Source organism: Haplochromis burtoni, unplaced genomic scaffold (assembly GCF_018398535.1).
Source record: "Haplochromis burtoni strain Fernald_Lab_line unplaced genomic scaffold, NCSU_Asbu1 Contig_182, whole genome shotgun sequence".
In the NCBI taxonomy this organism is placed as follows: domain Eukaryota; kingdom Metazoa; phylum Chordata; class Actinopteri; order Cichliformes; family Cichlidae; genus Haplochromis; species Haplochromis burtoni.
This window is the reverse complement of record NW_024582543.1, coordinates 414,403-425,705: the sequence shown is the minus strand read 5'-3', so window position 1 is coordinate 425,705 and position 11,303 is coordinate 414,403. Positions and strand designations below refer to the sequence as shown.

At 38.7% G+C, this 11,303-nt stretch overlaps 2 protein-coding genes across 5 annotated transcripts in view; one reads left to right on the top strand and one right to left on the bottom strand.

Moving 5' to 3' along the window:
- The window catches only part of LOC102293980 (calsenilin), a 17,276-nt gene extending 14,326 nt beyond the window's left edge, over positions 1-2,950 (top strand). For all 4 annotated transcript variants that reach the window (XM_005934621.2, XM_014337553.2, XM_014337552.2 and 1 more), the window contains 6 exons: positions 766-835; positions 1,097-1,167; positions 1,251-1,358; positions 1,433-1,537; positions 2,271-2,333; positions 2,427-2,950. In XM_005934621.2, coding sequence (XP_005934683.1) covers positions 766-835; positions 1,097-1,167; positions 1,251-1,358; positions 1,433-1,537; positions 2,271-2,333; positions 2,427-2,474 — 465 coding nt within the window. In that variant the 3' untranslated portion in view covers positions 2,475-2,950. The remainder of the gene's footprint in view (positions 1-765; positions 836-1,096; positions 1,168-1,250; positions 1,359-1,432; positions 1,538-2,270; positions 2,334-2,426) is intronic.
- Positions 2,951-5,786: 2,836 nt separating this feature from the next.
- On the bottom strand, positions 5,787-10,763 carry prnpb (prion protein b). The gene is made up of 2 exons (XM_005934620.3): positions 10,596-10,763; positions 5,787-10,084 (listed from the first exon to the last, which is right to left on the bottom strand). The coding sequence occupies exon 2, from the start codon at positions 10,078-10,080 to the stop codon at positions 8,710-8,712; it is 1,371 nt and encodes a 456-aa protein (XP_005934682.1). The 5' UTR covers positions 10,081-10,084; positions 10,596-10,763; the 3' UTR covers positions 5,787-8,709.
- Positions 10,764-11,303: the final 540 nt, after the last annotated feature.

Here is an 11,303-nt window from a genome sequence, read left to right as displayed (position 1 = left end):
AGATAGATAGATAGATAGATAGATAGATAGATAGATAGATAGATAGATAGATAGATAGATAGATAGATAGATAGATAGATAGATAGATAGATAGACACCTGTAGCCTTCCAATCTGATTCCTGTCTTTTTCCCAAAGGATTTGTTTATATCATTCTTAGCCTGATTTGATTGAGGATGATATTTGGAAAACATGATTTAAAAATATGCAATATTTGTGCATATTTACTGTAAGTTTATAAAAAGCACAAGTAGGGGTGGTTTGCTGGGGACACAAAGCCAACGAGGAATGACATCATCATCTTAGAGAAGCAAGGGCCATGTTGTCTGTGAAGGTTTTTCTGTTATCCAGGTCATCATAGTCTAAGGAGTTTGGGAAAAAAGCGTCTGGACTTCTTTAAGTTGCTTAAAGACGTTTCACCAAGAAACTTCTTCAGTTTCTTCAGTTCTTTCCAAGCTCCTTAGACCAAGGACCATGTTGCTGCCCATCAATCTGGGAAGGCTTGTATCACTAATTACAATCAATTTGAAGTCGATTATTCAAATTGAGTGGGAAGTATTCAAGACAAGTCCCAATCTTTCCAGGATTGGATGTCCCAGCAATTTCCTGATTCACTTTTAGTGTCTCACCTTTAATGTTGTTAATATTCTGTACTTCATAACTGGTATACACTAAGTCCATATGTGTTAATGACTCCTGTTCATTAGCAGAGTTAAACACTCTTTTCTTTCACTGACTTGTTTTTCTATTGTTTACCTTTCAATAGGAGTGTCCCAGTGGGCTAGTGGATGAAGAAACATTCAAGAGCATTTACTCACAGTTCTTCCCTCAAGGAGGTACATTATGCAACTTGATAATAAAAATTATAATAAGCATGATACTTGATACTGGATATTTTAAAGGTGCAGTTTATATTTGCTAGATGCTGTTTCTTTGTAAAGTTGTCATAGCAACATTAAGTAATTAAGTAAATTTTTCTCACTCCCTCTAGATTCATTTTTTTTAAAAGACCACAGTTGATTACAGGTAATATTCAGTGCTAAACATGCATTGCAATTAACAATGGTCATTTCTTGCTTTTCATTATTTTCTCTCAGATGCAACTACATATGCACATTTCTTGTTTAATGCTTTTGACATGGACAGAAATGGCTCCATCCGGTTTGAGGTGAGTACAGCAGGGGCTGCAAGTTTAAAGGTTTTCATTTATAAAAAGCTTAAAAGAAATTAAACAATGGATTGCATTTACAGGACTTTGTTCTAGGTCTGTCTGTGTTACTTCGAGGCTCAGTTACGGAGAAACTTCGCTGGGCATTTAATCTATATGACATCAACAAGGATGGCTACATTACAAAAGAGGTACAATGATAAAAAATAAATAAATAAAATCCAAATCTGTTGCACTTTTATGATGTCTGTCTTTTTTCCTGCAGGAAATGATGGCTATCATGACCTCCATTTATGACATGATGGGCAGGTATACTTTACCCAGCGTACGAGACGATTCCCCAGGTGAACATGTGGAGAAGTTCTTCCAGGTATACTTAATCCAGAAACCCTCACACTCCCACCGCCACTGCTCACAGGAGGATGGGGGATCCATGCTCTCATGTTGTTTACTTCAGTCAATTTTGACCCTAGAGAAGAAATCAGGCCTCATCAGCCCATTCAGAGATGCTGTTCTGCATACCTTGATTGTAATAAGTAGTTATTTCAGTTGCTGTTTCCTTGTATCTAACCACTCTCTTCTGACCTCTGAAAGCAACAAGTCCTTTTTTCCCAGAGAACTGCTGCTCACTGGATATTTTCACTTTTTTCAACCATTATCTGTAAACCCTAAAAATCAGTGTGTGGGCAAAATCCCAGTTTGATCAGCCGTTTTTAAAATTTGGCACCAACAAAGTTGCCATGCTCAAAGTCACTTAATTATATTGAGTTTGTGACATTTAACTGGCTGATCAGATCCTTGTGTTAGTGTGCAGTTTAACAGAGGACCTAATAAAGTATGCGGTGAATGTACATTAGTACATCCAGATATTGTATTGAAGCACTGAGTGCTCAAGTAGAGTAGAAAAGTACTATAAGAACCAGTCCATTTACCAATTACTACCCAGTGCCACATTTTATTTGTTACTGTGACAGGCTACAGGGGTGTACACTTTTTTTCAGTTACTCATTCGTGAAAGAAATGAATGATAAATAAACTGAAAGAAAGAAAGAACCTGTTATTTTACCTCATGTTATCCACTTTGTTTCTTTAATATGGATCAGAAAATGGACCGTAACAGAGATGGAGTGGTGACAATAGATGAATTCATAGAAACCTGCCAAAAGGTAAATCCTTATGTAAATCTAAAGATTTTGCCACATGATGATTGGCCAAATTTATACACTATATTACTTGTATAACTATTGTTTCCATAACAGGATGAAAATATAATGGCTTCTATGCAGCTGTTTGAGAACGTCATCTAGTTTCTGCAGAGAAAGGTGGACCAATAATGCTGTATAGAGCTTCCCACTACAAACGTCTGTCCCTGAACAATTTCATTTATCCTAAAAAGGAAAAACTGGGTGTTTTGACACTTTCTACTGCTAACTGATGGACACTATTGAGTTTCCAGTCAAGCTGTTTCATGCAGAGAAATGTACAGGATTCACCAAAATCACCTGAGAAAACAATGTTTCTTTGCATGATATTTCAATTTTCATTTCTGCACATGAAACAACGTGCTGTGATTACCAGATGAGCATGAGTGTTCGCCTGACATTAGAGAGCATGTACTGCAAACCACCTCAAACACAAATTATTCCTTTTATTGTATTTTTTGCCACAAACGTGCAAATGAGAATTCTTTGTTACTATATTCAACTGTGCAGAAATGAAACCCAGACATTGTTGTGCTTACCAGAATCCAGTTGAAATAAATATTTGCTCTCACATACTGATACTCCTGCTGAATCCCTTCTTTTTATAAAAAAAAATGCAACAGGCAAAAGAAATTCCACATGTGCATTTTATCAGTTTCCATATGTTTAACAGTCCTTATAGAAAATAGAGTATAGAGTAAGTGATTGTATCAAATTTGTTGCACTGAATCTGGCATTTTGTAATAGTAAAGCTCTTAAAATGCTGTAAAACAAGTCATTCACAGTCTTAAGTCACTGTATAAGGTCAGACAAACAATACTGCAGTTGTGCAAGATGAAGCCTCGGGGGGCTTCTTTAAATTCCTGATCCAAACCAGTGCTTCATGGTCATGGTCCCAAGAGGGATTATTCCTGATCTTTTAGCCTTTGGCAGACAGTCATCTCTCATGCTCTACATCTTCAGAGTTCTCTTTATCCTCTCCATTACAGGTCTGTTCTTTGTTCCATGCAAAAATAGTTTTATTCTCTAAGTCTGACAATGAAATTTCATTTTCGAGTTCTGACATTAAATTATAATCTTAAAAAAATAATACTAAAAAAGAAAAATGCATACACAATCAGTCACTGGCTCGACTGCCCCCTTATTCTGCAGGCCATGCTTCCATCCAAAGGGCCGGTGTTCTGAGAAACCATCCTACTCTGACAAAACGTCCTACCCGTATTATAATTTGACGGTGACTTGCGACTAAACCTAACCCTAACCATAACCATAACCTTAAGAAATATTCCGGATGGGTGAGAGAAAAAGAAGTTAATTCAGCGTTGGTGTGTGCGCCACGTCTGTGCACAAACATTGGCTGAAAATTAGAATCGCCATGAAAGACGATTGGAGTTACTGAAAAAAGTATTTTGCACAGTTCTTATATTACTTATGAATTCTGACTTTTTAAATTTTACTTTTTGGCGCAGAAGTCTGAATTTAATTTAGATTTCTGATTCCCCCCCCCCCCCAAACAAAATCAAACATTCAGATTTTATTCTCAAAATTCTCATTTCCAAATTCTGACTTTCAACTCAGAAGGTATGACTTCTTAAATTGAAATCTGACTCTTTTCTTACTTTTTGTTTTTGTTGTTGTTGTTTTTTTGTTTGTTTGTTTGGTTTTTTCTGATTTTAATTACAATATTCATTATAAACTTTTTCCTAGAATTTGACTACAATTTTATTTCTGAACATTTTTTTTCTCAGGATTCTGAAAAATGTTATAAGCCCAGAACATTTTTTAGTCAGACACTTTATGTAGACATAAACATAAATAAATACTAAATGAAATGTTAGTTGAGACAGTAATGTTTTGATTTGTTTGCACTCATGTCCATTTGCTGAGTAATGAGAGAAACTCACACTGCATGTGTGAAAATCCACTGTCAGCAAAAACATTGAACCTGTTCTGTATTATTGATGTAGAACCAATAGCAAAGCAGGATTTTTTTTTTTATTTTTTTTTTTGTGGGTGGGTGGGCATGTGTGTTGGGGTGGGGGGGGAGGGGTCTTGGTGCTGACTGTGTTGGTTGGGTTGATAGTCTCTAAATGAAGATGAAAACCACCTCACAGCCCTGCTGTGTTGTGGTTTGATAAACAACCGCTCCAGGATCACAGCCTCTTTAAGTAACTCCTAAGAAAGGTAAATAAATTCCATTTTGTTTCCTTAAAAAATTTATTTTTTATAGATAATGTACACATTTAATCAGTTTTATTTAACAACTTTCTAACGTTTTTTTTTAAAAGGCCCCTTACCAAATATTTTGCAATAATGTACATGTGGTTACTGTTCCAAATACATCACTGATATGTTTTTTAACAATTGATATGATATGCACTGTTTATGAGAGATAAAAGAAGCAAATGCCTTGTGAATGGAAGAACAAATGTGCCACATAAGGCCCAGCTAATCCTCGTGTTTACAGAGCATATCGGTCATTCTAGATGTCTGTTGTGTCAGGGTTAGGGAGCATGTAGCTTTTGTTACTGAGCCGCAGGAAATCAAAAGCTTTATCGCCAGCTGAACTGACTGCTGACAGACTTTCAAAAAACTCCTCTGCACGTGTCCTAAATGACAATTAATGAAGCGCAGTATCATTTTAATAACATTTTTTTCTTTCTAAAGTTCAACTCAACCTAATCTGTTTTTGCAGCTCTGCTCTGATGGCGGGCCAGCAAAAGCTTCCCTCACTGTGGGTTTGGATGCTGCTTATTGCAGCTTTGTGCCCTGGTGCACAGTATGCATACAGCAAGCGAGCAGGCAGCTTCAGAGGTCGAGGTACTGGTAACAAAGCGCCTCCCTCTCAGAATCGAGGCCTCTCCAAGCAGGGTGTAAAGTGGGCAGGTGCAGCAGCAGCGGGGATGCTGGGAGGCACAGGCACCGGGTACGGGCTGGGGTTCCTTGGAAAGCCAAAGCATGGGTCCGGAAATAACTATGGCCACAAAGCAGTCGCCTCTGAGCAAGATCGACAGCTTTACTACCAGCAAGACCAAAGATGCTGCAACCAGTCTCTCTGGAGAGCCTTCGTTAAAGGCGCTGCCCCTGCTCCTGCGACTCACCTCTTTCTCAGGCTGGGACATGTGGTGCCTTTTCTTACAGCAGCTTGGATAAGAGATGTGTGATCCACCATCTAATTAATGAAAAAGCTGTCATTTATCAAAGTAAATTAAAGCTTTTTTGAACAAATGATCTCTACTGTGTCATTTTATTGGAATTAAATGTCATCATGTCATCCTCATGGAGGATTTTTCTGAGAGTTTGGTTAAAAAAATACACAAGTAGTCCACTTGTGCATTTTTCTAATAACCCCTCTCTTGATATCCCTTGAAGAGATACAGCAACATTTTAGACGTGAAGATGTCACAGGCCACAGAAAAGATTTCATGATTTATTTTATTTAACACATGAACATCCAAGACAAACTATATTACACCGTGTTAGTCATAACATCTGAGGAGTATCACGAAATGTTTGCAATTCTGAGTCAAAAACAAGCGATGTCTCTAATGGTAACATGAGCTCAATTACAAAGTTACAGAATATCCACAACTGAGGAGAAATAAGTGCACTTTACAGATATTCCACATCCTTGATTTAGGTGGAATTTCCCATCAAATTAAGTCGTTTTGCCAAAATCAACCAAAAAAGCAAAACAGGAACAGTCGAATATAAAAGCTTATTAACAGGAGAGAATAAAAGAAATTTGAAAGCCTGGTCACAAAGAACAACATCAGTATGGGAAGGAGAATTCCATCACTTCGAGATTTTCACACCTAACTTACACAGCATTTTTCCAGAATCCTTTACAAAACTCAGGCATGGAGGAAAAATAAAACAGGATCATAAAAAGTACGGTAAAAAGAAAAGTGAAATGATCACATGAAACATCCACAAAAATAAAAATAATAACAACACCTACTCTTGAAGAAAAAAAAGGAGAACAGATTTTAGTAGTCATAATCGCAGAGACTGTACCATGACAACCGGCGCAAGAAAATAAACAGTAGTATTTACATATCTGAGAAAAACTGTCCTATGAGACTGTTTCCCCACGCTACAATAACATGTAGGAGATTAGAGGAAGACGCACGGAAACGATGACCAACTTCAGGGCAGACGACTGGAAAATAAGTGGCTATGGAAAGTTAAAATGTGCCTGGGGATATGGATGTAAAACCAAGGCTTTTATGGGAATAAATGTTCTAATGACTCACACACATAATGGCAGAGTTCAACGGGATAAAGGAATGCAGTTTGAGTGCTACCACACCCATTTTAACTAAGGACAGTTTACATACTACAAGGAAATACAGATAAAAGACCGCATCCGTTCAACAGACTGCACAGATTAAAGCAACAAGTGCTATTTGTGCAACTTCACTGCTCATTTATGAACCCATCATGATTACTGTCTACTCTCTGTGAAAAGCTATTACATGCAATAACATAAGTAGCACATATTAAATATGAACCAGGGCGATTCTTTCTACTTTTATTTTTATTTCTGTCTCTGCTGTTCAGCAAACCTCGATGGCTTAAAGTTCATGTGGGAAGTTTGGCTGAATTATTTACAAGGAATCCTTTATCACCATCAAGCAATCTGTAAAACCTATTAGTGACCAGGGTTTGCTTCAGTCTGTGTATGTGCTCTGTGGAGTGAGACTGAGTGGAATCCAAAACACACACATAAAACTTAAATCCTCCAAAGAGATTTCTCCTAACATTACCCCAGATAATAAACAGGGGTTAAAGTGAGCTGGATTTATTATTACTGATCAGTATTATCGCTGAATGCCTTTATTTTTCATGTGCCACAATCCTGCTGCCAGTTATTACATGCAAATATTTGCCCGGTAATAAGCCAAAAAAATGACATCCCACAGCCCACTTATAACCTGAAGTGAACTTTTTCCTTCTCATCCCTGTGATGTGTTCATGGTGTAAAGGTAAATAATCCTGGTTACTGTACTTCAGCATCTAGAACATAACAGAGGAAGAGTGAGCATCAAGGCAGTAAAGTTTTTTTCTAAGTGGCGGTAATTTCAAATGCAACTTCTCGAGGACATTAAAATATCACCAAATACACAAACTGTGTCTGTGCAGTCTGTCAATCAACAGAAAACATCTGACAAATGTGTCTGCCAGCCGAAGGGAGAGGGGAAAAGAAGCATTGACGTGCAACACTATCAGAGATGTAGAAAAAGATGTATGAAAGACAGGAAACCGAAGAAGAAGATTATTTTCAAGGGTAAGGATGGCAACACGCAAGGTTTGATAAGCTGAAAATGTAAAACTTCCAATATCCTCGTTCGTTTTAGAGCTCTTAAATGGATCTACACGTGATGTGTTGCCAAATTATCCCAAAATAAATGGAAGCATATTAATTTTGCATTCTTCAAAGGTTGCATGAAAATACCAGGCAAGTTAGTGCAGGCTGCACTGGTTATGTTTGCAGTACTGTGGTGAAGTTCACAGTGATTCACTCTGCTGGAGGGGTATGGAGCAGGCTGTTCATGGTCAATGTTAGATTAGATCAAGAGTAGCAAATTTTATTACATTCACTAAGCTAATTCTATCTTTTATACAATGCATCAGCCATGCAGCTTTGGATAGACCTGCTTATAACTTGTTGAATTCAGCGTGGTTAAATCCACAAAAAAGCAGTGAATACTGAATACAGGAGAAGCAGCACAGCTCAGCTGATCACAGCCTGTATGCACAAATCTGGCCTGCAAGTCATCATGTGACTTATTTCTACGTAATTCTTGTCCCCATGCTGCACAAATACAAACAAATCTCTGAGTTACCCCACTTGCCAAATCCCACTTGTACCCCTAAATATAAGCCATAATGTGGACTATGAGCTTTCATTATTTTTTCATTCTTATCCAAACTATGAAAGAAACTGCCCTGATAGTCTTCCTAAGAAAAAACTGCTAAAGTAATTGTCCTGTCCTGTTTTCTTTCTTTAATCATGAATCTCTGCATTCAGTGTCCAACAATCTGGAGATAAAAAGTGCAAAATATGGATCCAAAATAAATTAATATAAAGTATAGTGAACATCTAAGACAGATCTAACTGTAACACTTGAAACTGAGTGCCACACTTGAAATAGACATTTTTAGTCAGTATGTACATGTCAATATTTTTATATAATAGATATTAAAAGACTGTACTCTCTGGAAGTATGCAGCTGTGGTTTGCAATGTGGAGCTACTATAATATAAGCAGGAAATGAATGTGTGCATATGATGGAGGCAGTAGAAAGCCATTTGAAGTGAAGTGGAAGGTGTTTTCTCACTGGAGCAGGAGCATGCTGGACAATAGCATCACGGAGGAAGTGAGAAGATGAATGAGCCCATGGCTCAGAGGGCTAGAGCGACTTAGCTGATATTGTTGTTCAGTTTTACGTTCCTTCAGAAATTGCTCAGAGTACTTCATGTACTTCTCTACACACCGCCGCGACTTCACTTGCTCAATCAGGGCTGGGTATCCAATCTCCTCAATGCTGACGGTGTCGTCATCTGCGTCCTCAGCTGCACTCTTGGATGTGGAAGAGCCTTGATCCTTAAACATATCAGTCGAATTCATGCAGCGACTCATGAAGCTTTCGTAGGTCTCAGCACGTGGAGGAGGGCTGTAGACGTAATCACGGCCATAGTCTTTTTGATCTGTTGACTGGGTGCCATAACGACGCTGCATGTAATTATTGTAGTAGTACTCTTCTTCAGGGTTACGGAAAGTGAAATGTGGTCGGGGGAAGCGTCCTAATCCATATCCAACTGCCATTCCAGCCAAAGCACCGACGCCTGCAGCCACCATGGCTTTTTTGGCAAAACTTGGTGACTTGGGCGCATACCCCATGTTCTGCACAGAGCGAGAAAAAGGTGACCCTGTCATCCCATAGCCATAGCCTCCTCCACCAAAGCGGGGACTCAGAATCTTATTATTTGGGTTCCAGTTGGAGTAGCCACCAACTGCTCCACCAGGGTAACCTCCTGGATAACCTCCTGGATTTGAACCAGGCACATTCCAACCTGGTCGTGTGTTTCCAGTTTGGACTGGGTAACCACCTGGATACTGGTAAGGATACCTTCCTGGGTTTTGTGGATAACCACCCGCTGCTGGGAAACCCCCACCTGGATGCTGATTAGGATAATTCTGGTTTGGATAACCTCCAGCAGGGTACTGATTAGGATAACCTCCGGGGTTGCTACCAGCTCTGCCTGGATATTGGTTGGGGTAGCCTCCGGCAGCTGGATTTTGATTTGGATAATTTCCTCGAGCTGGGTTTTGATTAGGATACCCTCCTGCTGGGTATCCACCTGCAGGGTTCTGGTTCGGATAACCTGCAGGATTGCCTCTGCCAGGGTACTGATTTGGGTTGCTACCGGCACCTGGATAACTTGGCTGGTTCTGTTTGGGATAAGGGTAACTTCCACCAGGAGGATAAGGATTGGTGTTTCGATTAGGACTCTGTGGCTGACGAGGGTAGTTTCCTGGTTGAGAGTTGGATGTCTTTGAATTGGTCCAACCCTTGTTGCTGCTGGATGAAGATTTTCCCCTGCTGCTGCTGCTGCCACCTCTTTTAGCACATGCCAGCTCAGTGGTCAAAAGCGACATGATAAGAAGAGACACAAGAACCATCTCACACAACCTCCCCATCATGGCCCTAAAAGGAAAAGTCATGGTTGTAAACACCCGTATATATATATACATATATATATATATATAATAAACAAACATCTCTTCATTTTAAGTGTGTTGTGTAGGCATAAGATTAAAAAGAGTCAGCTGCACTTTTTTTCGATAACGATCAATAAGAAACAATGTATCATTCTGGCTATATCTATTTATATATTTATATAACACGTATAGCTAGAACACCCTCATTGAATCCTTGTCCTATTTAAAATTTAGAAATGGTGTCAATCGCATTATTATCTTATCATTTGATGATAACAATAATAATGATAATAATAATTAATGAACAAATTACCGGTAAGGTTCATAAACGTGAGGCTGTTATCACTGCATCATCCTTCCCCTTCCATTAGAAAAACATAACGGAGCCATATTATAACGGATGTGTGTGTCATCTTTTTATCTCGCCGAACCAATCAGCAAAGCGTTTTATAATAGCATCACAATTAAATGAAATGTGATGAAGGCTAATATCTTACCAGGAATTGGTGTTTTGTGTGTAAGCGTCGATAATTCGAGTGCGTTTGTTGTTCTCTCTCCGTCTTCTCTCCGCTCCCTAAAGGGACCAGGGTGGTTTCTTCCAAATGCGGTGCGCTCGTTTTTATCATACGAAGCACCGGATTAAATGTTCCAACGATGCGAAACAACAGCATGTATACTAAAACTATTTTTAACTGGTATTCTTACTTAGAATACCAGTTTTTAGTGTAAAACTAATGGCGACCATATCAGAAAGTGTCCTATAAGGGAGGCTAAACAGTATTAATTATATATCCGCACCGTCCGTTACGACTGTCAGCTACGTCCCGTTATTCACGACAAGCGCACATATGTACCCTACATAGAATGTATTTCCGGTCAGGCCTCTTTACCAACAGCCTGATAACAGTTTCAGTGGCGAGCCTAGGGTTTTTTGGTGAAACCGAACAAAAATGACAAGACCTCCTCCAGCCACAGTTCAATGCAATTAAATAATAAAATAAATAAATGATACTATCAATTTAAGTGGATTTTTTTAGGTGTATTTATCTGAAATGACAAAAAAGGAACACTGCAAAAAAATATTTACAGCTTCAGTGAACCATTAATCCCTTTTAAATTTTAAAAGGGATGCATTTGCTTTGGGAGTTTTGATGATAGAGGTTGACATGATGAGTAACAGCTGAAATAGATAACTTTGAGGGCAT